This window comes from Tupaia chinensis, unplaced genomic scaffold, assembly GCF_000334495.1.
Source record: "Tupaia chinensis unplaced genomic scaffold, TupChi_1.0 Scaffold000159_1, whole genome shotgun sequence".
In the NCBI taxonomy this organism is placed as follows: Eukaryota; Metazoa; Chordata; class Mammalia; order Scandentia; family Tupaiidae; genus Tupaia; species Tupaia belangeri.
The window spans coordinates 52,113-79,967 of record NW_006159630.1 but is presented as its reverse complement, the minus strand read 5'-3'; the positions used below and the strand labels follow the sequence as shown (position 1 = coordinate 79,967).

At 57.3% G+C, this 27,855-nt stretch overlaps 1 protein-coding gene and 1 non-coding gene across 2 annotated transcripts in view; one reads left to right on the top strand and one right to left on the bottom strand.

Annotated features, from left to right (window-relative positions):
- The window catches only part of TBCD (tubulin folding cofactor D), a gene marked incomplete at its 5' end in the record, with an annotated part of 150,420 nt that overhangs the window by 102,717 nt on the left and 19,848 nt on the right, over positions 1 to 27,855 (top strand). Inside the window, 9 exon segments of the mRNA XM_014586689.1 lie at positions 425 to 454; positions 3,898 to 3,983; positions 9,638 to 9,718; positions 13,701 to 13,774; positions 14,818 to 14,935; positions 16,160 to 16,220; positions 17,976 to 17,998; positions 22,679 to 22,710; positions 26,534 to 26,596. Of these exon segments, the coding sequence (XP_014442175.1) occupies positions 425 to 454; positions 3,898 to 3,983; positions 9,638 to 9,718; positions 13,701 to 13,774; positions 14,818 to 14,935; positions 16,160 to 16,220; positions 17,976 to 17,998; positions 22,679 to 22,710; positions 26,534 to 26,596 (568 nt within the window).
- On the bottom strand, positions 17,849 to 17,910 carry LOC114007353 (U7 small nuclear RNA). Its single transcript, XR_003548987.1, has one exon. It is a non-coding gene; the product is annotated as a U7 small nuclear RNA (small nuclear RNA).

Here is a 27,855-nt window from a genome sequence, read left to right as displayed (position 1 = left end):
TGCCTGGCCTGCTGGCCTTGGGGCAGGTGGGGATGGCGGCAGGGAGGCCTGGGCGCGGGGTCCCCGGACACTGGTGCTTCAGTTCCCGGTGGCCCTGCCCATGGCCCTGCCCACTGCAGGCTGAGTGCGTCCTGGCGACGGGCAGAGGCCCCGGGGACGGCAGCTCCTGAGGGCCACGGCACCAGGAACGATCGTTCATGCCTTTGCCCTTCCCTGAGGGTGACCCTGACGTCACCTTGAGTTTTAGCTATGGCTTTAAAGAGCGCCGGGTCCTGAATCAGAGACTCGTCCCGAGGCCCGGGTCCGGCGGGGAGGCTGTTGCTTACAGCGAGGCGGGGATGCGCTCGTGGCCTCATTAGCTGTGGACTCCCCAACGTCTGGCTGGGCAGCCTCGCTCACCGCTCTGTCTGCTCTCTGTTCTCAGGCTGCCTTCCAGGAGAATGTGGGGAGACAGGTAAGGCTGCCTTTCCAACTTTGGCTCCTGCACTTCCTGCACAGCAGAGTCTGAAATCTCGAAGGCTGGAGACTTGGAGTCTTCTGGCATGGTCAGGCGTGAGCGAAGGATCTGCTTTGGCGTGACGCCGAGCACGATGGCTGCTGGTCACAGGCCCTGCAGTATGGGTTGCCAGTGTCGACACACGTCGAGACAGTCATGTGATGCATGCACACGGGTCGGAGAGCTAACCCGAGCTACCGGGCTGTGGGCAGGTCTGGGGAGAGTGTGGCGGAGGCCTGGCCTGGCGAGGCCTGAGCCCTCACTGTCCCCGGCCTGCTGCTGGGAGCTCCTGCCTCAGCTAGGCCACAGTGGAGCCCAAAGGCCAGCGGCAGGAACTGCTCTCCTGTGTCCTCTGACCTCTGACCCTGACAGCTGGTCACCGATCCGCCTCACCTGGTCACTCACGTGGGTGGTGCTGACACACACATGGTCGGACTGATGGGGCGCTGGGATGGAGGCAGCTGAGCAGGGCAGGCCTGGGCAGACGGCAGAGCAGAAACAACCACGGGAGGAAGAGGGGGTGGGGTGGGGGCCCATGGTCACGCGGCCAAGGCCCCTCAGGCCAAGCCAGGTCATGTCAGGTTGCAGAGCCTGGCCCGCTGTGCCGACCGGAGGTGAGGTGGCTGGGTGGTCCAGGAGACAGGCTGGCCAGACGCCTGTGTTCCGGGAACATGCAGAGAATGGAGCGGCCGAGGGCGGGGCGAGGGCGCCTGTGCTGCCCAGCCTTGTGGGCCTCGGAGAACGTGGCAGACACCAGAGAGGGTGGCCACAGCCCCAGCCAGGGCTCCAAGGCCACCCGTGCCCGCCCTCCCTGCCTGCTTCTCTTGGGGCCGATGACAGCCGGGAAGCTGGCCGCAGCCCATCGGCGCATGGAGCGCAGGGGTGGGAGGGCTGGCACCACTGGCCCGGCAGGTGCCCGTCCTCGGCAGCCAAGGAGGTGCTGGCCCTTGTGCTTCCAGCACCCACAGGTGAGGACGTGGGCTGTGCGGCCAGGACACCCAGTCGGAAGTGGCACAGGGTGGGTCTGGCCATCTGCACTCCCACACCCTTGGGTGGTCAGGTCTCCTCCCTGGAGGCGTGCCCTGCACAACGTTCGAGGCTCCTGAGTTCTGAGCCATGGATGGGGCTGGGCTGAGGACAGGCTTCCCTGCCCCGTCTAGGTGCAGACCTCCCTCCTGAGGCTGCGCCTGCTCCCCTGCAGTGGCTGCCGCCCTCGCGGTGCTCGTACTCAGGGCGCTGCAGAGGTCGGAGGCCGCCCGTCCCCCTTGGAGCTCTCCCTGGCAGACGGTGTCCCTGTGCTGTGCCCATGTCTGGGGTTCTGTGATCCCGTGTCGACCTGTGGCCAGCTTTGCTCAAGTGAGGCACTCCTCCAGTACCCCTCCCCCCTCACGTGGGTGTCCCGCTTGGAACGTGCTCTGCTCAAAGGGAACTTGGGCCGAAAGTGTAATACTTCCATTTCATTATCTTTTAAAATGTTTATTATGTTTTTTAGAGAGATTTTTGCTATAGGGCACGTGCTCTCACTGGAGAGACAGAGTGACAGCCAGGCAGAAGTCACCCACTGGGGGATGGCCACACAGTTCCTTCCCCTTCATTCTCTCCTCTGGGTTTTGGGCACGCACACACATCCAGCCTGAGTTTCTAGCTGCTGGGGCTGGGACTGGAACTGCAGTCAGCCGTGTGGGAGTCCAGCGACATGGCTATTCCGCCATCTGCTGGTCCTGGTACTTCCGTTTTATAAGGAAAAGGCGCGCATAGTTTAGCGCACACGCACGTGTGTGTACATAGGCAGGTGCGGGGGGGGGGAGCTGCTGCTGCTCACCGGATGCCCAGCACCAGCCCACGCTGGACGGCCCCGGGTACTCCCGGTCAGCCGTGCTGAGCCCCTGAGGTGTGGACCCAGGTGGCACTGTGCCCCCTGTCCCTGTGTACTTGGGTGCGCGGGCTCTGTATGTGGCTCGAGGATGAGGCCATTTGGATGTAGTTTATGACATAAATAGCTGATTGCGTGAGGATTGGGACGCGGATCGACATCGAGCTCTTTCTGAGTGTGCGTGTGGGCGTCCTGGGGCGCACAGGGCCCCTGTCCTGTGCTGGTCGCACTTGGGGCATCCCGCGGCCCTGCCCACGCCGACTGCCGTCCGGGATGTGGGAGTACAGCGGGCTGCCGCGCTGTTGTTCTCCGAGCTCTGCCTGGCGGCACTGTGCTGGCACTGTGTGCAGAGGGGGTACTCGCTGGGCCCCATTACTTATTCTCAGAGCAAGAGAGCGCTTGCCCGGCCGGGGCTGCCGACTCCTCTGCGACATTTTAGAGCCCCCATGTGTCTGGGGTGTAGGCAGTCTACATTTGGTCAACAGTCTGTCATTGGCATTTTTTTTTCTTTCTTTTTTTTTTTAAACAATTGTTTATTTTAAATTTTATTTATTTATTTATTTTAATTTGACCAGAGAGAGCCACCGAGAGAGAGAGAGCGAGGAAGCAAGCCACCAGGTCCAGGACTTGAATCGTGGTCAGCCATGCGGGAATGTCCAGCACCTTACCCACCACGCCACCTGCTGGTCCCTGTCATTTGTATTTTCTCAGAAAATAGCTTTTGTAGGGAGTGGTTATTACATGTAATGAGGGGCAGATTTGGGGGCTGGGTCTCTGCCGGGAGGGGGTCTGCAGCATGGGTTGAGGTGCCCCATTTTCCATCTCAGCGACTTGGGGGCTCAGTGGCTGTCATCACTAGGGTTGGCTGTCAGCCCCCCATGGCGCAGACAGGTGCCCGTGTCCTGTGGAGTCTGACCCTGATTGGGGCCACCGTGGGCTCCTCGGTCCTAGACGGGCAGCAGGCTGACCCGGAGCCGAGCTGTGGTGCTGTTAGGGACTGGGTCCTTCTGAGGTGGGTGTCTTAGGTCATCTGACGTTAAATGTTTGGAAAAAGAATTGGTTTTGGGACAAGCAGATGGTGTAATGGCTATGTTGCGGGACTCCCATGTAGTTGCCCGCCGTTCGTGTCCCGGACCCAGTGGTTTAAACTCACGCCAGGCGCGTGTGCGTGCGTGCCCAAGATCCCAAGGAGAATGGAGGAGAAGGGATTGTGGCATGGCCAATACCCCGGGGTGGGGGGGGTGATTTCTCACTTTCTGTCTGTCTCTGTCTTTCTGGTGAGTGCATGTGCCCTCTAGCAAAACCTCTAAAAAGAAAAAAAAAAAAAAAAAAGAATTTTAGTCAGTCTGGCTGAAGATGGACGGCCGAAAGTCCTGCGCTGTCCCTGGGACCTGTGTTCTCGCCGGTCTCAGCGATGCCGCATTCTTTGTTCATGACTGTGGACGAGTGCGAATACGATTACTGAGCTTTTTGAGATGCCTTTTACTTTGAAAATGATTTCTCATCGTCCCCACTTTCACTTCATTAGGGCACTTTCCCTCATGGAATCGACATCCTGACCACAGCCGACTACTTTGCTGTCGGTAACAGATCTAACTGCTACCTGGTGATAAGGTAAGGTTTTCATGAGTCATGACAACGTCGCGGCCTCTGATTTAGATGTCAGAGATCCACTTCCACCCTTTCCTCAGCCCAGGAGGTCCGAGAGGTAAATATAGCTTGCCTAGGAGAGTTCCAGTGGGACCCGGGAGCAGTGTGGGAGTGTTGGGGAGGCGCCCCCACGACTGGCGACGCCAGAGCCCGAGAGCGCGAGCGCAGCCCTGCCCTGTGCGTCTGCCGTGGCCTCTTCGTGCGTCCAGCTCCGGCTCAGGCAGGTTTTCGGCCGTTGGTGGGGACGAAAACCACATGCCGGCCGCAAGAGGCCCTGCTGGAAGGCGTGACGGTATTGAGTTTCTCAGAGCAGACTCGGATAAAAATGACTGCATCGGGACCAGCAGTTAGCGTAGTGGCTATGTCTCTGGATTCCCACGTAGTCGACCGCGGTTCGTGTCCCGGATCCGGTGGCTTAAAACTCACGCCAGGCGCATGTGTGTGCGTGCCCAAGATCCCGAGAGGAGAATGGAGAAGGGATTGCGGCATGGCCATCCCCCCAGGGGGGTGATTTCTTGCTTTCTGTCTCTGTCTCTCTCTGTCTGGCGAGCACATGCGCCCTATAGCAAAAACCAAAAAGTATTTGGAGTGACCGGCAGATGGCATAATAGTTATTATGTTGCTGGATTCCCACATGGCCGACCACAGTTCAAGTCCTGGACCTGGTGGCTTAAACTCATGCCAGGCGCATGTGCGTATGTGCCCAAAATCCTGAGAGGAGAACGGAGAAGGGATTGCGGCGTGACCATCCCCCTGTGGGGTGATTTCTCGCTTTCTGTCTCCCTGTCTCTGTGTGTCTCTTCAACAAGTGCATGTGCCCTATAGCAAAACTCTCTCTTAAAAAAACATTTTGGGGACCAGCAGTTAGCGTAATAGCTATGTTGCTGGACTCCCATGTAGTCGACTGTGGTTTGAGTCCCGGACCTAGCGACTTAAACTCACACCAGGCGCGTGTGCATGCGTGCCCAAGATCCCGAGAGGAGAATGGAGGAGAAGGGATTGCGGCGTGGCTATCCCCCCTGGGGGGCGATTTCTTGCTTTCTGTCTCTATGTCTTGCTCTGTCTTTCTGGCGAGCACACGCGCCCTATAGCAAAAACCTCTCAAAAAAATTTTTTTTTTGGAAGTTGATAGATTTTTATGAGTAAGAAAGTGGTATTTGAGAAATCAGGTCACAGAATAAATACTGAGCATCGCTGACTGCAGCGTTCAGAGGTCGAACCAGGACTAAAGTTCTGGGCGAGCCCCTCCACTTGCTTAGTCAACCCACTGGGCGCGAGTGTGAGAAGCAGACGTGACGATGAAATGACGAACCCGTGTAGTTATGGAGACGTTCCCAGCGCCTCTCCCCAGCTGCTCTGCATTCTAAGGACAGGCTCCCCAGCAGACTGCCACGCAGCTGTCGCAGAAATGACATTTCCGTGTAACCAGCATGGACAGATTTTTAAAAGCACGCCACATTTGGGTTCTTTGTCAGGCAGAGTCTCTGAGCGAGCCTGCCACCTGTTCTAGTGTCCCTCGTCTTCCTCAGCATTCCCTGTGCCCTCGTGCCGTGCGGGTTCCCCAGTTCTCACGCCGTCCTCTCCGGATGCACGTCTCACGTAGAGCACACCTCCTCCCTGAGCTTCTGGGCACGGTGCCTTGGGAATTGCTTTAGCCCTGTCATACTTCATTTGTTGCCAAGGTTTCCAAACCACCCCAAAACCTACGAGTAATGAAAATACATGCTATAGGGCATGCGTGGTTGCCGGAGAGAGAGCGTGAGAAGCACCCCTCAAGGGTGGCCACTCCACCGTCCCTTTTCGTCCACCCTCCACGTACGCACACACACACGTGTTTTCAAGTCACCTGGTCTGCTATTTGAACCACCCATTTGGCTACGTGGGATCCAGCTACCTTAACCGCCATGCCACCAGAGGGACTTAGGTCCCTCTAAGTACTTTGCTGCAGTTTATAAAGACATTTAGCAAAACCCGACTTGGTTTTAGGCGTGCTCTTTCCGAAGTGTGTCGTGAGCGCTCACGATGCCAGGCTGCATTAGCAGCAGGTGTCCCGCGCGTGTGCGGTGCGTGACTCTGCTCTGGGCCACATGGTGCTCAGCTGGAGGTCCTCCCCTCCACCTGAGGCCAATGCCCAGGGTCCTGTTGTCAGCTCTGGCCTTGGGGGCGAGGAGGCAGGACTGTGCCCAGCTGGGTAGAGGGAACCCATGTGCCCAGGCAGCCTGGTGTGGAGGCCGAGCACAGACCAGAGGGGGCGCTCAGGAGTTAGCACAGCCAGCCCCGGGTGTGTGTGTGTGTCTCTGGGCTGGGGCGAGCATCTGGGTATCCTGAGCTGTGGGACACAGTGGGGCGGTCGATCCCGCATCGCAGTACCACTGCTCACTGTGGCTGGCCTGCTTTCCACGGTGGCTGTGTGATTTTGTATTTATACCGGAAATGTGTTCACGGTCAGCCTTCTCCACGTCCTTGCTGAAAGGTGGTATCTATCTTTGAACACTTTACTGATTCTAATGGATGGAGCAGTTTAAATCTGGACTCCCTGAGAAACACCGGTGTTGAACCCCTCTTCTCGTATACCGACTGGCCCTTTTTCTTTTTGCTGTGGGGTACATGCTCAAACTAGGGGGACAGTGGGAGCACACCCCAAGGCCTTTCCCCTGAGCCTTGCACTCCCCTCTCCTCCGTTTTCCTGTCGGGGTTTTGGGCGTGCACACTTTGGCATGTCTTTCAAGTTTCCAGGTCTGAAACTCCAGCTGTGCAGGTGGCCGAGTGGGATCCAGCTGTCGTAACCGTCACGCTGCCCGCCGGCTGCTATTGGCCTCTCATTTACATTCTTTCTATTTTTTAATAGATTTTTGCTGTGAGGGCATGTGCTTGCCAGAGAGAGAGAGACTTAGAGACAGAAAGTGAGAAACGTCCCCGTGGGGGGATGGCCACACTGCCATCCTTTCTCCTCTTTTCTCCTCTCGGGATCCTGCGCGCACATACATGCCCGGTTCCGGGACTCTAACTGCGGTCGACCACAGGAGAATCCAGTGACACAACTGTTGGGCCATCTTCTGCTCCCCCGATTTACTGACTTTTGTGATGTTTCTGTACAGATCTTGTGCCAGTTTTTTTGTCTTGTTTTGTTTTTTGAGAGATTTTTGGTATAGTGTGTGTGTACTCATTGGAGAGAAAGACAGACAGAAAGTGAGAAATCACCCCCCGGGGGATGGCCATGCCGCAGTCCCTTCTCCTGCATTCTCCTCTCGGGATCTTGGGCACGCACGCTCACCCAGCGTGAGTTTGAGCCACTGGGTCCAGGACTCAAACCACGGTTGACCATATGGGAGTCCAGCAACGTAACCATCACACCATCTGCTGGTCCCTCTTACGCCAATTTTTTAATTTGGTTTTTATCTTCTTTATTCTGATACAAATCTTTTGTCGTTTTTGTGTATTTCAAAGGTTTCTCCTCCCTTTACTCCATAGCTTGCCTTTTCACTTTCTTAAAAAGTTTGAAGCAATTGCGGTGTGATTGACGTGTATGAGCTGCCCGTAACACATGGTTTGTCCTGTCCAACATAGGTATAGCCATGAGACCACCGCTGTGGTGTATCTGTCACCTGGAGTCTCCCACTGCCCACCCCTTCCAAATCTCTGCCTTCCGTCTTTTTCTTAACCCAAGGCAACCACCAGTCTGCTTTTGTTAGTGTAGGTTAGTTGGCATTTTCTAGAATTTCGTATAAATATTTGCAAAATGTATAAATTTTGTAAGCTTACTTCTCTCTGGCTCTTCCACTAGCATAGTTATTTTGAGATTCAATCATGTTGCATGTGTCAAAAGTTTCTTTCTCGGGACCAGCAGTTGGCGTAATGGCTATGTCACTGACCTCCCATGTGGTCTACTGCGGTTCGAGTCCTGGACCCAGTGACTTCAGCTCACGCTAGGCGCGTGTGCATGTGTGCCCAAGATCCCAAGAAGAGGGAACCAGCAGATAGCGTAATGGCTATGTCACTGACCTCCCATGTGGTCTACTGCGGTTCGAGTCCTGGACCCAGTGACTTCAGCTCACGCTAGGCGCGTGTGCATGTGTGCCCAAGATCCCAAGAAGAGGGAACCAGCAGATAGCGTAATGGCTATGTCACTGACCTCCCATGTGGTCTACTGCGGTTCGAGTCCTGGACCCAGTGACTTCAGCTCACGCTAGGCGCGTGTGCATGTGTGCCCAAGATCCCAAGAAGAGGGAACCAGCAGATAGCGTAATGGCTATGTCGCTGGACTCCCACGTAGTCAACTGCGGTTCGCCTCCCGGACCCGGTGGCTTAGAACTCACACCGGGCGCGTGTGCGTGCGTGCCCAAGAGCCCGAGAGGAGAATGGAGGAGAAGGGATTGCGGCGTGACCATCCCCCCGGGGGGGTGATTTCTCGCTTTCTATCTCTATGTCTCTCTCCGTCTGTCTGGCGAGCGCACGCGCCCTATAGCGAAAACCTCTCCAAAAAAAAAATTTTTTTTCTTTAAGTTGCTGATGAATATTCCGTTGTTTGGAGAAATGCAGTTTTTCCTTTCACTGCTGGATAGACTTGGGATTGTCTCCAGTCTGGGGATGCTGCAAATACCACGTGCCACGTGAGCCAGACCCTGTGTGGGCAAGTGCGTCATTTCTAACTGGGTGAGCTTGACTGCACCATGTGGCGGCCATTGCTGACTTTTGAAGAAACAGCTAAACTGAATGTAATTTCTTACTCTTTTTTTCTTGTAGGTTTTTGCCGTAGGGCAAGTGCACTTATCAAAGAGACAGAGAGAGAGACAGTGAAAGGGAAAGTGAGAAGTCACTCCCCACAGGGAGATGGCTACGCAGCAGTCCTTGGGAATTGGGGCATGCAGTCACATATTCCCACCCTGATTTTCAAGCCACCAGGTTCGGGACTCAAACCGTGGTTGGTCATGTGAGAGTCCAACGCCTTAACTACCATACCACCTGCTGGCCTCATATTTTAGATTCCTTTCTTTTTTTTTTTTTTTTTGAAATTTTTAGAGAGATTTCTGGTATAGGGCACGTGCGTTCACTGGAGAGACAGAGACAGAGAGACAGAAAGTGAGAAATCACCCCCTGGGGGGACGTCCATACCGCAGTCCCCTGGGGGGATGAACATACCGCATTCCCTTCTGCCATCCTCCTCTCGGGATTTTGGGCACACATGCACATGTGCCCAGCTGAGTTTAAGCCGCTATGTCCAGGATTAGAGCCATGGTCGACTGGGAGTTCAGTGACGTAACCATTATGCCATCTGCTGGTCCCCACATTTTAGATTCTTTTTTTTTTTTTAAAGAGAGATTTTTGCTTTAGGGTACATGTACTTGTTGGAGAGACAGAAAGTGAGAAGTCACCCCCCAGGGGGCTGGCCATGCCACAGTCCCTTCTTCTCCATTTTCGTCTTGGGATTTTGGACAATCACATACATGCACTCTGTGAGTTTTAAACTGCGGGTCTGGGACTTGAACTGTGGTCGACTGTGGAGGTCCAGTGACGTAACCATTAACCATCTGCTTGTCCCTGTAGTTGAGACTCTCACAAGCAGCGTGTGAGCATTCTAGTCTCTGCACGTCATCCCTAACGCCTGTTGTCTTTTTCAGCGTGTTTATTGCTGGCTTTCCTGAGTACACCAAGCCCATGATAGACCACCTTGTTACTATGAAAATCAACCACTGGGATGGGTAGGTTCTGTGTTTCTGTGTGTGTTTGTAAGTGTTCTTCCTCCCCACAAAGGAGAGATTGAACCCTGAATGTGTGCACATGCTGATGGCAGGAAGAAATGGAAGGGAAAGGATTGGGGCATGACCATGCCCCATAGCGGGGTGCTTTCTCGCTCTCTGGCACGAACTTTGACCTCTGGCAATAAAAACAGCTTTTTACATAAAAAGTAAAAGCAAAATAGAGAGATTAAGTTAAAAAAAGAATAACGTGAAGCTCAAACCGTTAAACTAACTCCCCACTCCACTTCGCTGGTGGGCACCACCATTCTACTTCCCATCCCCGTGAATTGGACTCTGGGAACTTGGCGTTCGTGTACTCATACGATGTCTGTCATTTTGTGTGTGGCTTATTTCACTGACACTGTCCTTAAGGTTCATCCAGATTGTAGTGTCTGTCAGAATCCCCTTTCCTCTCGACGTGATAACACTCCTTTGTGTGTACACGCCAACGGCCACACTCTGCTTATCAGTCTATCCTTTAATAGGCCCTGACGGCTTCCACCTCTCAGCTAGCATGACCACTGCTACTAGGAGCGCGAGTGAGCAAGTAACTGACACCCTGCTTTCAACTCATGGGGGTAAATAGAAATGGAATTGCTGAGTCAGTGCTTAGAGCAGCGACTCTAATCTCAGATTTGTATGTGGAATGCTGTCCCGTTTCCTACGATGCTGGCACCACCTTGCACTTCCACCAACAGAGGAAGAGTTCCCAGTTTTTTTACATCCTCGCCAACACTTGTTATTTCCTGTTTTATTTTTGTCTGTTTTAAGAATGATTTATTTAATTCCATTTGTTATTATTATGATTTTGTAATTTGAGCAGAGAGAGAGAGTGGAAGGGAAAGCAAGAAAGGAAATCGCCAGGTCAAGGACTTGCACTGTGCTCGGTGTCTGAGAGTCCAGCACCTTAACTGCCGTGCCACCCGCCAGTCCCGTTTCCATGCTTTGATAAGAGCCCCTAGTGAGTGTGGGTTGGGGTGCGCTGTGGCTTTGATGCGTCTCCGTAAGAGTCAGTGATGCCGAGCTCCCTCTCATACTCCTACTGGTCGTTTGCGTGTCATGTCGACAGAAACGACAGGTTGGATCTTTGCTCTTTGCGCTTTTTTTTTTTTTTTTTGGAGAGGTTTTTTTGCTATAGGGTGCGTGCACTCGCCAGCCAGCCAGAGACAGAGACACAGAAAGGGAGAAATCACCCCCCCAGGGGGGATGGCCACGCCGCAATCCCTTCTCCTCCATTCTCCTCTCGGGATCTTGGGCACTCACGCACACGCGCCCGGCGTGAGTTTTAAGCCACTGGGTCCGGGACTCAAACCGCAGGCGACTACGTGGGAGTCCAGCAGCATAGCCATTACGCTAACTGCTGGTTCCCGGATCTTTGCATTTTTAAATTGAGTTATTTGTTTTTTTTTTTGTTGCTGTGTAGGGGTTCTTTATATAGTCTAGATACATATATATATATTTTTTTTTTTTTGAGAGATTTTTGCTATAGGGCATGTGCACTTGCCAGAAAGACAGAGAGAGACAGAAAGCGAGAAAACACTCCCCAGGGGGGATGGCCACGCCACAATCCCTTCTCTTCCATTCTCCTCTCGGGATCTTGGGCACGCACGCACACGCGCCCGGCGTGAGTTTAAGCCACCGAGTCCGGGACTCAAACTGCGGTCGACTACGTGGGAGTCCAGCGACATAGTCACTATGTCAACTGCTGGTCCCTATATTCCAGATATTAATCCTTTATGAGATACATGATTTGCAAATATTTTCTCTCATTCCATAGGTTGTTTTTGTCTCTGTTGATTATGTCCTTTGATGCATAGGTCTTTTTTTTTTTTTTTTTTTGAGAGAGATTTTTGCTGCAGGGCAAATGCGCTCACTGGAGAGACAGAAAACGAGAAATCGATTTCATGTGCCCAGCGTGAGTTTTAAGCCACTGGGTCTGGGACTTGAACTGCAGTTGACTATGTGGGAGTCTGGCAATGTAACCATGTACCATCAGCTGGTCCCAGCATGGCTCTTCATGTTCATGCAGTTTAGTCTTATTTCTCTCGGCTGTGCTTTTGGTGTCAAGTTTAAGAGGAGTTGCTAAATGCAGTGTCGTGAAGTTTTCGCCCTGTTCTCTTCTAGGAGCTCATGGCTCCAAGTCTTGTGTTTATTCGGTAACTAATAACATTTTAAACTGGGGTCCAGGGCTCCTGCCTCAGCCTCCCTGCTGGGGCTACACTGCACCCAGCCTTCAGCTTGAGTCTGGGATTGAACTGGGCACCTCACATAGCTCCAGCCTGTGGGACAAAGCTTCTTGCAGCATGCGCCTCCATTGTAATTTTCTAAAAAAGTCTTCAGTTTGCCAAGGACACATGCACTTGCTGAAGAGAGACGGAGTGAGAAAGCACCCCCCACAGGCGATGGCTGCACCCCGATGTGTTATTATTTTGCCCTCTTTTTGGGACTTTGGGGTGTGTTTTTCAAGCCACCAGTCCAGGACGGGAGCCATGCTGTCGGCTATGTCAGATCTAGTCCCCAGCAGCTGGCCCCGATGTAGCGCTTTAAATAAAGAAGCTCTGCTTCTCGGAGCACTGGTTGAGGAGCTGCCTGTGAGGGTAGGTGCCCGCGAGGCCGTCCTCTGCCGCGGGAGCCTCTGCTCGTCCTGCATTGTAGGTGGGCTCCTGAGAACTGACAGCTCTCGAGGACTGCAGGGCACTAGAGCCACTGCTCCTGAGCTGCCACGGATGCTCAGTGTCCGGGCACGTGAGATGCCACCTGCCCGAAGGGCCTCTGTTTGTTGCTGGGGCAGGGTCTGGGGTTAAGAAGTCGGGGCCCAGGGCCTCGTTCGCCCGTCCCTGGGCTTCCCCCACAAGTCTGCATGTGCCAGGTGCTCTCCGTAGCATGTCGGGGGTGTGGAAGAGATACTTCTGTACTGTTGGGTCAAGAAAGCCATGACAGGGACCAGCAGTTGGCATAATGGCTATGTTGCTGGACTCCCATGTAGCCGACCACAGTTCTAGTCCCGGACCCCGCGGCTTAAACTCATGCCTGGTACGTGTGCGTGCATGCCCAAGAGAGGAGAATGGAGGAGAAGGGATTGCAGCATGGCCATCCCCCCTGGGGGGTGATTTCTTGCTTTCTGTATCTGTCTGTCTCTGTCTTTCTGGTGAGTGCACGCGCCCTGTAGCAAAAACTTCTCCAAAAAAACAGCAAGCCATGCCATGTTTCCTATGTAAGGTGTGCCATGACTGCCCTGACAGCCAGAGAGGGCGTGTCTCGTGGTTGTTAGCTTGAGCCCTAGACATTCATTATTTTATTATTTTGTAGAGGTGTTTGCCTTAGAGCATGTGTGCTCGCCAGAGAGAGAGAGACAGAGACAGAGACAGTGAGGGAGAGTGAGAAACGACCCTAGGGTGATGACCACACCACAATCCCTTCTCCTCCATTCTTCTTCTGGGGTCCTGAGCACGCATACACACACACACACACACACACACACACACACACACACACACACGGCTTGTTGCAAGCCACGGGGTCCGGGACCATGGCCGGCCATGTGAGTCCAGGGACGTAACTGCTACGCCATCTGCTGGCCCCAGCTGTAGGAAATTTCTCACATCCAACCTTTGTAATCTTAGGGTCTCAAGGTCACATGGTTCTGCTAAGAGTGTGTCTTCTGAGGGACGCGTTAGTGTGGTGGGAGGATCACTGGGCCGTGCAGCACCGTGGGAAATGGTTGCAGTGTCTCGAGGACACGTGGGCTATTTCCAAATGTTTCCTTCAGTGAACTTGTTGCACGCACACGTGTGTGTGTGTGTGTGTGTGTGTGTGTGTGTCTGTGTGCGCGTGGTCTTGACTGGCTGGCCAGCTGAGGGCCCACGCAGGCTGCTTTCCCTCCTCCGTTAGTTGCACAGCGCGCCGGCACAGTGAGGCACTGACCGCTGTCTGTCTTCCCCAGGGCCATCAGAGAGCTGTCGGCCAAGGCACTGCACAACCTGACCCAGCAAGCACCCGACTACAGCGCCACTCACGGTGGGTGTGTGCCCGCGCCTGTAGGCGGTGTCAGGCGTGCATGGCATCGCGCACGCATCGCAGGCAGACCCAGGTGGGCTGTCCTGCTCGTCCCAGAGGCCGGGGGACTGGAACAGTGTTTTGTTTTTGACTCGCTGAAACTCGTCTATAGAGCTGGCTGTGGGCTTCACCCGGGCCAGGTGCAGAGTGGGGTCTGCCCGGGTGCCACCCACAGCAGGGGACCACGAATCAAACTGTGGTGAGCCATAGGACACTGCGCTGACCGCGTCCCCGTGCGGCAGCTCTGGTCTGGCTGACGTCTGTGGGGTGTGCCTGTTCTCAGAGGCAGCGGCGCCTCCGTGTCGTTCAGAGTGGAGTGGCTCCGTCTGCCCTCCCGTGCTGGGGGTGGGGGGGCCACATCTGCCCTCCCAGTCTACGTAGGCAGAAGAAGCGTCTCTCAGATGCAGGGAAGGGGCCGGACGTCCAGAGCTGCATCTGTTCTCACTGGCGTGTCCCGCGGTGGCGAGGCTGGAGGCTGCACCTGGCTCTGCCCAGGCCGATTGTCCCGAGCATCGACTTAGTGCACGGGGTGGGGGGTGTTGTCTACCCCGAGGGCCTTTGGCTTTAACCGGTGCAGGGAGGCTGGCGTGGGGAGCCAGGCCACTTACATTGGAGTGACTTGGGCCAGCCTCGTCCTTCACACTGGTCAGCGTTGTGCCCGTCCGTGAGCCGTGACCGGTGTAGACACCCTGTCCTCAGCCCTGCCCCAGCTGCCAGCTGCCGAGCACCCGTACAAGCTCCCTCGGGTCGGGCGTGGCTGGCTTTACTGTCACGGGGCTGCTGCCTCTGCGGGTGCGCGGGGTTGAGGCTTGGGAGCTGGGCTGGCCGGGCCGTGGGCAGCACCTCCCAAGCAGAGCCCTCACTGGCCAGCTCGGCCACCACTGGCAGCCCTTGTCCCGCTGCCTCCATGGGTCTTGGAGGAGCTCTGCGAGCCGAGGCCCGAGCCCGATGGTGACCAGTGTGCTCGCTGAGGCTGACAGGCTGGCCTTGCTGCCCTCCCGCAGTTCTCCCACGTCTGCTGTCCATGACGCTGAGCCCGGACCTCCACACGCGGCATGGTGCCATTCTTGCCTGTGCAGAGGTCACCCACGCCTTGTATAGACTGGCGGCCCAGGAGGACAGGTAGGAGCCCGGCCAGCAGCCACTGTGTTGTGGCCACTGTAGCCGAGGGGCGGGAGGCCGTGGGAGAGGCCGTCTAGGGCGGTGCTGAGGTGCATGCTCTCTGAAACTGAAAACACCAAGGTGCGAGTGTAGACGCCCCCACTGGCTGCTCTGTGACAGCGGAGCCGTTGTGTGGGTGGCTTGAGAAGCCCAGGAGTTCTGTAGAGGAGTGAGTGGTGTCTGTCGGCTTTCCCGAGAAGTGGGAACTTGCAGACACGGCCGTCTGCGGCCCGGTTCCTGGATCCAGCCTGAGAAAGCGGCCCGACCCGGCTCCCTGGAGCAACGCGACGGCGCAGCGCTGTGGGCCGGGCAGGCTCCGGGGCACACAGTCCTGCGTTGGGGACACACCTGAGTACGTGGGCACTTGCAGGCCGAAGCAGAGCCCGGCGTGGTGTGCTTGCTCTTTGGTCCTGGGAAGAGGCTCGTGGCGAAATCGGGGGGAGTCCGGCTCAAGCCTCCAGAGTCTTCTCCCGGTCAGGTCATGCGGGGTCCGCAGGACCCCCAGCTTTAAGCCATGATGTACATGGAAGCATCCTGTCCTGGGGAGGCATGCTGAGACCCGTGCCAGGTGCGTGTTGAAGCCCCCATCTGACCCCAGGAGCACGAGTGCCCAGTGTCAGCCATAGCTGAGCACTGTCTGGGGCCACAAGGCTCCCTTAGCAGCTCAACATGGCGGCAGAGCCGCTGGGACCCGGGCCTGTGGCCAAGGCAGCTCACCCGCACCTTTCGAGGATGACGGGCTGCCAGGGAGCACTTCTCAGCCCCACCGGCATCAGCTCTCCCGTCACGCCGGCAGGCAGTTGTGCCCCACACGGTCGAGGGCCACCTGTCGTCAGCACACTGACGGGAGGTTCCGTGGCAGCGCCCTGACGGCGGTGCCCTCTGACCTGAGGAAGAGGCGACTGAGCTGCCGGGCTGACGCCTGGTGGGACCGCCCCACGCTGTGGGCCAAGGACGTGGGTCCATGTCCGCGTCACACAGGGACTCACCTAAAGGGACAGGGCAGTTTCCCCAGACTGGAACCCAGGAGCCAGGCTGCCCCTAAGATGTGAGATCGGGCTATGCCCTGCAGGGGCTGCGGGGCCCACAGGGACCTGGACACAGGCAGGGCTCCCTGACTCACCTGCTGCGGTTGTGCGGGACCGCTCGGCCTGGGCCTCAGTGCGGTGTTCCAACTCCTCACAGGCCGGTCACGGACTACCTGGACGAGAAGGAGGTGCAGGGCCTGAAGCAGATTCAGCCGCAGGTGCGTGTGCAGCCCCCCGGTGACCCTTCACAGGGTGCCCCAGGCCTCCTGGTCTCTGCACCTTCCCAGCCCTTCCATCGTCACACTGTCACCCTGCGGGGTGGTGGGGTGGCCCAGGAAAGCACTGCTCCCTCTCTGGGGGCCACTCCCGCGGTCGGCCACCTGGGGTAGCTGGGCGGGGGTGGGCAGGTGTGCTGGGCCACCATGTCCCCACAAGGTGCGCCACGTGGGCTTGTGCAGCCGGTGAGGCGGACGGCGTGCCGTGCCGTGCCGTGCCTGCCAGGCTGGCTCTGGGCATTGCACACCGCCTTCGTGGAGGTCACGTGTCCTCATGGAGGCGGTGGCGCGAGCGTGTGGCCCCCGATTTCCCGCTGTGTCCACGGTGAGGGTCGTGTGCGCTGAAGCCCAGTCCAGAATTGTGTGAGTACATGTTTCCTGGGAGACGGTGTGCGCTTTGTTCTGGGCTTTCGCGATTCTCCAAGGCCTCTGTGACTCAGTGACGGGGCATTGTCAGCGTCACTCGTGGGGAGTTAGCCTTTTACTCCCGACAGCCTCTTCCCGGCAAGGACCTCCAGGGCCATTCGAGGGAGATCTGTCTCTTCACTAACGATAGGCCGTTCTGATCTCCGGCCCTTAATCCTGTTTTTGCCACAAACTTGCTTTTTGATTTTGGCAAAGTTGTTTACTTGCTTATGGGGTGTGCGCACTTGCCAGAGAGACAGACAGACAGAAAGCAAGAAATCCCCCGCAAAGGCGGGTGGCCCCACTGCAATCCCTTCTCCATTCTCCTCTCAGGATCTTGGGCACGCCCGTATGCACACACACATGATGTGAGTTTTAAGCCACCAGGTCTGGGACTCGAACCACAGTCGACTATGTGGGAGTCCAATGACGTAGCCATCACTCCATCTGCTGGTTCCCACACCAGTGGATTTTAGCTGCACAGGTCACACGGGGCCGTGCACACTTCTGAGCTCCTTCGAAGAACAGGGAGCGTCAGAACCTCTTGGGCTCGGCGAGGTTCCCGCCCGAGAAGAAGCTGTCTTGAGAGAGTGTGCCGGACTGCGGGCCAGGGCACAGCCCTGTCCTGGCCTGTCCTCGGTCCTGCCGTGGGATTGGACGGGGTTGAGGGTCGAGACAACCTAAACGAGGACTCAGCAGAGAGTGGCCTCTGTCCTCGGCCCCTCCAGTCGGCTCCGCGCTGTTGGGCTGTGCTGTTTTCTCGTTCTAGTTTTGATACTTGTTCACATTATATAACGTGTTCTTTTTTTGGGCGGGGGGGTTTCCAGTAAGCACAGGTCACACGGGGCCGTGCACACTTCTGAGCTCCTTCGAAGAACAGGGAGCGTCAGAACCTCTTGGGCTCGGCGAGGTTCCCGCCCGAGAAGAAGCTGTCTTGAGAGAGTGTGCCGGACTGCGGGCCAGGGCACAGCCCTGTCCTGGCCTGTCCTCGGTCCTGCCGTGGGATTGGACGGGGTTGAGGGTCGAGACAACCTAAACGAGGACTCAGCAGAGAGTGGCCTCTGTCCTCGGCCCCTCCAGTCGGCTCCGCGCTGTTGGGCTGTGCTGTTTTCTCGTTCTAGTTTTGATACTTGTTCACATTATATAACGTGTTCTTTTTTTGGGTGGGGGGGTTTCCAGTAAAAACCAGAAAACCTGCTAGACAAATTCTAAATGAGCTGTAACAGTATATAATGTGTTTTAAAAATTTAAGTCACTTAAATACCTAAGTAACCGATGACTCTTTATTCTCAGCTCTGTGACCGTCAGGCGTACAGGTAAGCTTCACAAACCTCAGTCCCGTGTTCTGTGTCGTAACAAAAAAGCGTGTCGTCAGGAGGAGCTGGCCAGTGTGCGGACGCTCCGGAGCGCCTGAGTCGGGCCCGTGCTCGCCGTGTGCTCCTGTGTCTGCGTGTCCGCGTGAGTGTCATGGGCACACGGCTGGTGTTCCAGGGCACGGGGCGCTCTCGCTGCTGTTCCTGGGCTTCGTGGACGTTCCCCCGACACGTGATAACGTGTACTCTTTAACGTGTCTGCTGGCTCCACACCCGGGCTTGAGGGAGCCATCACTCCGAACACCTTCTCAGGACCCTTTGCAGCTGGCCCTTCTCCGTGCGCCACCCCTGCTCCGGACCCCCACGCCCTGAATGGAGTAAACCCCTCTCACAGGTCGCCCAGGTTCGCTATGTTCTGTTCAGCAGCAGAGCAGGCTGGCCTCCGCTCCAGGTAGCACAGCTGGGCCTCCAAGGCCGGGTCGGGGCCTGGGAGAACAGTCGGCCAACTGGCCGAAGGGGCCGCACTTCATGGCCTGCCTGTGTGGCCCCCAACCACAGCTGGACCTCCAAGAGCAGGGCAGGCAGGAGCCCACGGGAGGCCCTGAGACCCAGACCAGCGAGAGCCCAAGGGGCAGGAGGCAGATCTGTGGTCCGACCCTGCCGGCCCGCGGCCCTGCCTGTGTTCTAAGTGAGCCTCTGGCCTCGCTCAGCCACCCAGGTGTGGCACTGTCTATCTGGCTGGTTCTGTGTCTTCCAGTTGCTCCACACTGGAGCATTGCCTGGGAGGTACCCAGCAGCAGCCAGCTCGGGTACTGTGGGCCCCCCTCTCGGCCTCACCCCCTCACCTTGCAGCCTCCCGGAGGCTGAGGCCTTGGCCCGACCTCCTCCCAGAGCCCTGCCTTTCAGCACCAGTTGGCTACGCTTCTACCCCCTTCCTCCTGTTGCAGCCCAGGCTCAGCCCTTGAGTTCTGTGGGGCTCAGGTACTGCGGCCTGGACGAGCTGGCTGGTGCCACTGTACAGTGACCTGCAGGTGCAGTTGTGCTGACACCCTGACCGCTCTGGCAGCTGGGGGTGCCATGGTTCGAGGTACGGACAAGCGGGGCCTGGCCAGGCTGACATGCTGGAAACAGCGGGTTCTCCAAGCTAGACGGTGCCCAGAGCCCTGATGCCTGGTGGCCTCATTGCTGTGCCAGCCATGGCCGATGTCAGCACCCTGCCTGGCCCAGCGTAGGAGCTTCTGGGCCTAGGGGGTAGCCATCTCTTGTGGGGCCCTCGAGGAGGGCTTCCTGGGAGACGGGGTAGCAGGAACCGCTTCTCTCTGACCCCAGCTTGCTGTCTCGCGAAGCCGCGAGCCTGGAGGAAGCGAAGGCTGCGGGCCAGTGCCCGGCCCATGGCTGCTGGCGTCCTGGCCGTGAGCCGTCCCTGCGGCCGCCCTCTCTTCCCGCGTGTCTGTTGGTTTCTTTTTGCCAAATCATGGTCATCAGAGAACGGGGTGCCCTACGTGCTGTAACTGGGGGGTGGCAGTGATGCCACCTACATGGGAGTCCAGCAACATAGCCATTAGGCTAACTGCTCCCTGTATAAAACCTTATTTAAAAAATTATTTAATTTTATTCATTCATTTATTTTAAGCCCAGGGCCGAGCCCAGTGCCGTCCGACCCCTGGCTCCATATTCCACGTGTCCCCAGCTCCTGTGCTGTTGGTCCTTTAGTCCTGGGGTGGTGCTTTAGTCAGGCCAGCAGCCCTGTGCCGTGTCGCGCTGCCCGACCCGCCGGGTCGCTTCCTCCTGGTCAGACGTAGCAGGGACATGGCATGGTGGCCTCCTGTCCTGTGCTGGGCCTAAGGGTCAGCGACCCCCAGATGGCCGGCTGTACTGATTGGTTGGTGCCCCTCGGTGAGCGAGTGCCTTGTGGCGGAGCATCTGGGGATGTGCAAACGCCTCTCCTTGTGGGGTGGCCATTATGCTGGGGTCGGGTGTGCACCCCGGCGACTGATGTTGGTGTTGTCCAGTATGAGCTGGGTTTGTGGAGGGCGGCTTTTCCTGCCTCCTGGGCACTGCCGTCCCAACTGCCGCACCACTCACTGCGTGCTGCTCCTGGAGTGCCTGCCTCTCCCGCTCACACCGTAGCCCTGAGCCCACCCAGGCTTTGAGTGACAGTCCCTTAATTTCCTAGTGGCACTATTGACTTACAAAAATTAAAATACATGTATAAAACCTTATTTTAAAAAATTTTTTAGAGGTTTTTGCTATAGGGCACATGCACTCGCCAGAAAGAAAGAGAGAGACAGAGAGACAGACAGAAAGCGAGAAATCACCCCCCAGGGGGGATGACCACGCCGCAATCCCTTCTCCTCCATTCTCCTCTCTGGATCTTGGGCACGCACGCACACGCCCAGCATGAATTTAAGCCACCGGGTCCAGGACTTGAACCGCGGTCAACTACATGGGAGTCCAGCAACATAGCCATTAGGCTAACTGCTGGTCCCTGTATAAAACCTTATTTAAAAAATTATTTAATTTTATTCATTCATTTATTTTAATTTGACCAGAGAGAAAGTGAGAAAACAAGTCACCGGGTCTAGGACCCGAACCATGGTTGACCGTGTGGGAGTGTCCAGCACCTTAACCACCAGGCCACACGTATAAAATCTTTACACATCTGCCGACTGCTGCAGGAGAGACTTCTGTGACCCAGGGAGGAGCCGTGGCTTTGTCTGGAGGACATCTGCTTGCAGCGCCCATGGGGTCCGTGGCAGTCTGACAGGGTCGGGAGATGGGCGTCCCGGCCGAGGCGCCCAGGGGCGAGGTCTGAGTCATGGGTCCTGCTGGGATCGCTGAACGCGAGTGTGCTCATGCGAGTCAGGCGTGTCCTGAATGCCCTCCTGGGTCAGACTAACTTTCCAGCAGGGCAGCTGGCGGCCCGAGGGTCGGGAAGGTGTGCGAGCCCCAGGCAGCCGCCCCGGGGGAGCGCGGGCCTCAGGGTCACTCCCGTCTAAGCACGGGCCGTGCAGAAGCGGGCCTTTCACTCTGCTCCTGGCCCACACACTGCTATTTTACAGGGTCATTTGAAGTGTGCTGTTTGCGGGGGTGCCCTGGATGGGCCTGGGCACACTGCCAGCCTCCCGGGCAGCCTGGGCCTCAGGTATGCGAGCCACACTCGGCAGGTCGCCCAGGGGCTGATCGGGGTGCGCCGCCCTGGCAGGGCTCTGCGCTGTGCCCCACAGCCGTGCTGTGGGTTTTTAAGAGTAATGTATGTGTAATAAAATTCAGTTTCACAACTGTCTACTTGTACGCTCACCAGAGAGAGACAGAGAGACAGGGAGAGGGAGAAAGCACCCCAGTGGGGGCATGCCTCAGTCCCGTCTCCATTTTTCCACCATGTTGGGATTTGGGGCATGCATGCACTCCTTCCCCGCGTGTTTCTCAAGCCACGCCAGTTGGGCTGAACGGTGATTGGCCGCGCGGAACCCAGTTCCCTTAACCTGAGCAGTGATTGGCCGTGCGGAACCCAGTTCCCTTAACCTGAGCAGTGATTGGCCGTGCGGAACCCAATTCCCTTAACCTGAGCAGTGATTGGCCGTGCAGAACCCAGTTCCCTTAACCACTAGGCATGAGGTCAGCCCAGAGTTCAGCCACTTGGAGAGTACAGTCGGATGAGGTTTACCAGGTGTGTGTGGTCTTATGACCGTCACCGCGACTGTGACGGACGCGTGCCCACTGCCTTCGCAGTCGGTGCCAACCCCCATGTAGCTCCCGGCACCACTGCCCTGCTCTGCGGCCCAGTCTCCCGTCTTACTCCCCCCGGACAGCGCTTGTATGTTGCCAGGAGCTTCCTTGGGTTTCTCGCCAAGTCCGTGGCTCTTCCTGCTTCGCTGGGATGGCCAGGACCACGCGATCATCAGGGCCACTTCGAAGCCTTCTGTGGCGGGCCCAGAATGCCTGCCCCACTGAGGCAGCTCCTTCAGAGGACTGCCAGGGCCCGTGTGTGGTCAGGCCCCTCTGCCCCAGCTGGGAGGGCTCCGAGCAGTGAGCCCTGACTTCTGTCTCCACATGTCCCCACTGGAGTGCTCTGCCAGCCCCAGGCGCCGGGCCCCATTCTCACCCTGCTCTGCAGTGGGCACCACCTCCCCGGGCTGGAGGTGCTGGATGCCCCTCCTGCCCAGGCCACCGCCCTGCACCCCAGTCTCCCAGCGCCCGGTGCAGTTTCTCGCCACTCGGGCCGGAACCACGTCCAGGCCTGCTGTTCTGTATGGGCCAGAAGCCGAAGCCCTGGCAGCACGTTGCCTGCCCCCTTGGCATCCCTGCCCCCAGGCGCCTGTTGCAGCGTCAGACTTCGGCCGGCGTCCGGGCGCGTTCCACTCAGCATAGAAGCCAGCTCGCGTCTCGGGCTGTGGCGTCAGATCGCTTCGCTGCGTCCGAAGCGGGACTGGCGCTGTCTGGAGTTGGGTCTGTGTCGGTGTGGACGTCTGTTAGAGCTGAAGCCAGAGTCGCCAGTCAGGACTGGGAGATGTCTCTCACACACGTGCATCTCTCCGTAAAAGCATCGTCTGTGCTTTGAGGAACAAGTGCAGCCAGTTGGCACCGACACCTGTCGGAGCCCGAAGTCCCATCTGTTACCTCGGTGAGGTGTGCATGTTGTTGCCATGCGAGAGACTTTAACTCTGCTTTCGTTCATTTCAGGGGCCTGGGAGGCGAGCTCATGCGACAAGCAGGTAGGTGGGAAGCGGAGGACACAGCCCTCGTCCAGCCGAGGAGGGGGGGCGTCCCGCAGTGTCACACAGTCCTTCCATCACACGGGTCCCGGGTTAGCTCGCACTCAGGGAGACAGCGGAGCCCGGCCCGCCTGGGGGGCTTCACTGCTGCCCCTCCAGCCCGCGTGGGTGCCGGTAGATTTCCGCAGCGGTGGGGCGGCAGGGGAGCCACGGCTGCTAGGTGGGAGGAGCCGGGGTGCACCTCGGTGACTCCCTCTGCGGTATGAGGTGGAGGTACAGCGGTCACCCCATGGACAGGCTGAGAGAGCTCAGGTCTCGCCGCGCACACGGGGCTCTGCTTCCTGCCTGTTGAGCGCACCTCTAGGCACCCCAGGGTGCAGCGCTTCTCTGGGCGTTCCCGGTGATGGGGGCGGCATCATGTGAAGGACCTCGCCCTGCTGTGCCCTGCCTGCTGATGAGTGTCTTAGCTGGAGGGTTGGTCAGAGTTGCCTTGTCTGTTCCTTCTGTAGCGAAATCTTAATTTTGGAGTCTTCCTACCCGTGGGGAGTTATGGGTTAGGGACAGCAGGCATCTGGCCCCAGGGCATCAGCAGACGCGATGGTGCCGTATCCAGGCCCCTGCCCTGCGGTCTCATTCAGGTCCGCCGTTGGCACAGGTGGGTGCGGGCCTGGGGGCCTGTGTGTCACGTGCACCTGCGCCAGTGTGTACACTTGACACCCCGAGTCTGCGCCCTGGTCCCCTGGTCTTCTTCCCTGCAGTGTCCTCACTCGAGGTTGCTGTGTGGATGGAGTTGGGACACGTGGCCCTCCGAGGTGCAACCCCGGCATCACTCGCCCGAGAGCTTTCTAGCTCACTCACGGCCGTTCTTCCTCACTCCCTCTCCCCTGGGGTCGGGGTTTATCAGTGTGTCTGACCACTCACCTGTTAAAAGCCACTTGGGGTTTTTTTGGGTCTCACTGGCAGGGATATCTGCACGCAGGTTCTTGTGTGAGTATACCTTTTCTTTCCTTTAGAGAGAGTTTTTTTGCTGTAGGGCGCATGTGATAGCCAGAGAGACAGAGACAGAAAGTGACAAATCACCCTGTAGTGGGGGATGGCCACGCCGCAATCCCTTCTCCTCTATTCTCCTCTTGGGATCTCAGGCACGCACGCACACGCGCCTGGCGTGAGGTTTAAGCGACCACATCCGGGACTCAAACCACAGCTGACTACGTGGGAGTCCAGCGACACAGCCATCGCACTGTCTGCCCGCCCTTTTCTCCTCTCTGGGTTCAGTGACTAAGAGTTCCCTTGCGGAGTCTCCTGCTGTGAGAAACCGCTGAGCTCTCCATTTCACGTCTAACAAGCGGGCCCCGAGAGCCCCTCTCTCCATGACCCTCTGCGGGTTTGTGGGCACTTACAGAGAGGGAGAGACAGACAGAGGCGGGGCGTGGCATGCTCGCGCCGCAGTCCCTCCGTCTCCCCGTCCTGTTGGGTCTGGGGCACACGCACATTTTCTTGTGTCTCTCGCACCGCTGAGGCCTGGATGGGAGCCGCACAGTCAGCCATGTGGGAGTCGGCTCCTGTAGCCCCAGCATGGAGCCAGCCCGTCCTCCATGGACATCCGCCGTGTGCTGAGGCTCCACGGCGGTGTGGTGCACTGCACGTCCCTGATGGCTGACGTCGGGCAGCTTTCCATGTGTTTTTCTTTTTTCTTTTTTTTTTTCTTTTTTGGTATGGGGCATGTGCGCTCGCCAGACAGACAGAGGGACAGAGAAACAGAAAGCGAGAAATCACCCCCCGGGGGGATGGCTACGCTGCAATCCCTTCTCCTCCATTCTCCTCTCGGGATCTTGGGCACGCACGTACATGCGCCTGGCGTGAGTTTTAAGCCACCGGGTCCGGGACACGAACCGCAGTTGACTATGTGGGAGTCCAGCGACATAGCCATTACGCTAACCGCTGGTCTCAGCTTTCCATGTTTCTTTCCTTTTGTTCCTTTTCCATCTGATAAAATGTGTTGAAGTCTGTATGCAGGGCCAGTCTCCAAGCGGTTATTTTATTTTAATTAATTAATTAATTAATTAATCTTGGAGAGGTTTTTGCTATGGGGCGTGTGCACTTGCCAGAGAGACAGAGAGACAGAAAGTGAGAAATCACCCCCCAGGAGGGATGGCCACGCCGCAATCCCTTCTCCTCCATTCTCCTCTCGGGATCTTGGGCACGCACGTACATGCGCCTGGCGTGAGTTTTAAGCCACCGGGTCCGGGACACGAACCGCAGTTGACTATGTGGGAGTCCAGCGACATAGCCATTACGCTAACTGCTGGTCCCAAGGTGGCTATTTTAAATCATGGTGAGGACTTGCATGTTTAGCCCCTAGGACGTGTGCTAGAACTCCTCTTTCCACAGAGTGGTCGTTGTTTAGGAGCAGGAAAGCAGGTTGGTAGAACGGAAATCGCAAATCTAGAAATCCATCTAGGTACAACACAGAAGGTGTCTCTAGCCTGGTGACAAGGATAGCGTACTGAATGATGGTGCCACTGACAGCCACGTGAGGAGGGCGAGGTTGCATTCACCAGAGGAGGGCAGTGCTGCAGCCACAGTGTCACCCTCAGTGTCTGAGCAGACGAGTCACTAACGTGGCAGGACACAGGACGGCCACTGTGGTCCTCGTCTCAGCCCAGTGGAGGCGATGCTCAAGAGGAGCCGCGAGGGGCCGCGGGCAGAGTGGGAGCCCGCGTCTGTCTGAGGTTGGCAGCTGCTGTTCCTGTGCGATATGGCGAGGGCAAGGGAGGCTGCTGTCAGCCCTGCGTTTCAAGGGTGTCTGTTACTGCAGTGTAATAGCCCAGCCACTGACGGGCTCCACTACAGCGGAAACGGCAACACTGCCACCTCAGGCCCACCCTCTGTCCCGGGACTCGGCGTGGGGAAGCCAGATGACAGAGTCAGCTGGTGGGCCACACATTGGTGCCCCGGGGCACCCAGTGGGGCTTGGCCCCCTTGCCCTTTGCTCCGAGGGCCTCTACCTGGGGTCCCGTCAGGCTCCCCACCCAGGGTCCTCCCTGGGGAGGTGGTCCCCTGTGGTCTGGGGCGTTAGGGTCCGGCTCACGGCTTCCGCTTGCTTTCCCGAGGGAAGGGAGGCGGTCTGTGAACGCCCGCTGGCCCCTCCTGTGGACGTGGGAGCTGCTGCTTTGACCATCGACCTGCAGTGTTCGTGGGCGTCAGCTTCCCAGAGCCTCTGCCTCTGTCTTGTGCTCGGAGGATAATGAGGCCCCCGGCCCTGCCCTCCTGAGGACTCCCAGCTGCTCACTAGGGCTTCTGACATCCTGTGGCCAACACACCTCCGGTGGGGACCCCACAGCGTGGGCCAGCTTCTGAGTCACGGGTGCCAACCTCAGACGGGCCTGGGACCTGCAGAACCAGCCACCCCCCGTGGGTGCCCCACCTCTGCCGGAGTGGCCCTCCCAGCGTTCACTGTCCTGTGCTGGTCGCCGCCCAGCACTCACCTGGGACAGGCACACCTCTCCCTCCACCACGAGGGGCCCCTGTGGGCCTGGGCGTGGGCAATGTTTCAGGGGGGTCCTGGCACCTCCGCAGCTGCCAGGTGCTCGGCATGTCGGCTCTGCGCACCCACACCCTTGAGCTGTGCACACGTCGCTAGAATGCGTGTTGGGTCTCTGAAGAGTAGGGCGCATTAGCTCGGTGGGGTCCCGGAGCTGCTCCGCGTCGGCGAGGTCGGGGTGCACGCTCACTGGCTGGCCAGCTGGCCTCGGGTGAGCGGCGGGGCCCGGGCTGCGCTGGGCTGGGCGACAGTGCCACCACGTGTGTCTTTCTCTCCTAGTGTGCGTCTTAATAGAAAAGCTGTCGCTTTCTAAAATGCCGTTTAGAGGTGACGCTGTAACTGGTGAGTACTTTTCTTCCTGGGGACTGCACGATTAGAAGGTGGGAATGAACTTGTCGGAGGTCGGACGGGTTCAGGGAGTGAGAGCACTCATCCTGAACGGCCCTAGCCCCTCGACCCTCTCCCTGCAAACAAAAGGGCCCTCACTGCCAGGCTCAGGGCTGTGCGTGGTCGTCCCCTGACCCAGAGGACGAGAGCCGAGTGACCCAGGCCCTCACGGACCGGGAGGGTCTGCAGCCACACCAAGGGCACATGGGTAGCGGGCGGTGCCAGGCCACCTGTGGATTTGGACCCTCCCAGTCCCGGGCCTGCTGCTGCCCTGTGAGGACCGAGCCCTGTTTCAGCTGGACAGACTTCAGGGGCTGGGCTTGGTGGAAGCTCTGAGGTGAGTACTTGGGCTCCTGTTGGTGGACGCCGGGGAGATCATTCCAGAAAGGGAGAGAAGATATTTGAAGCTTGCAGGTGTAATAAAAGAACATTTTCTTAAAATATGACATTTGGGGATTAGCATTTGGCGTAATGGCTATGTCACTGGACTCCCATGTAGCTGACCGCGGTTCAAGTCCCGGACCTGGCGGCTTAAACTCATGCTGGGCGCATGTGCGTGCACGCCCAAGATCCCGAGAGGAAAATGGAGGAGAAGGGATTGCTGCACGGCCATCTCCCCTGGGGGGTGATTTCTCACTTTCTGTCTGTCTGTCTGGCGAGTGCATGCACCCTATAGCAAAAACCTGCCCCCCCCAAAAAAAATCTGACATTTAAGCCATTAAGTCTATAGAATGCTAGTATTTATTATAATAAAGCTTTAACATTTTAGCAGCCAAAAGACCTCTCCCTTTCATTGATTTAATTTCCTGAGGGTGTGAGTGCTTGCTGGAGATAAAGGAGGGAGAGGGAGAAGGCACCCCTCACTGAGGCCTGGCCATGCCAACGTCCCCTCTCCATTTCTCTACCCTGTCGGGATCTTGGCGTGCACACACCTGGTGAGGTCTTCAAGACACCAGGGCCTGGATTCAAACCAAGATCAGCCATGTGGCTCGCCTCCCTTAACCATTGGGCTACGGGGCCCACCCATAGCTTTCTTCCTTAAAATTGAGAGGGCCTTTAGTACTTTTTAAAGAATTATTTTATTTAACTTTATTACTTGTTTTTAATTTGACCAGAGAGGGACACAGCAAGTGAGCAAGCGAGAGAGAGAGAGAGAGAGAGAGAGAGAAGGAGGGAGAGAAAGCCACCAGGTCCAGGACTTGAACCACAGCCGG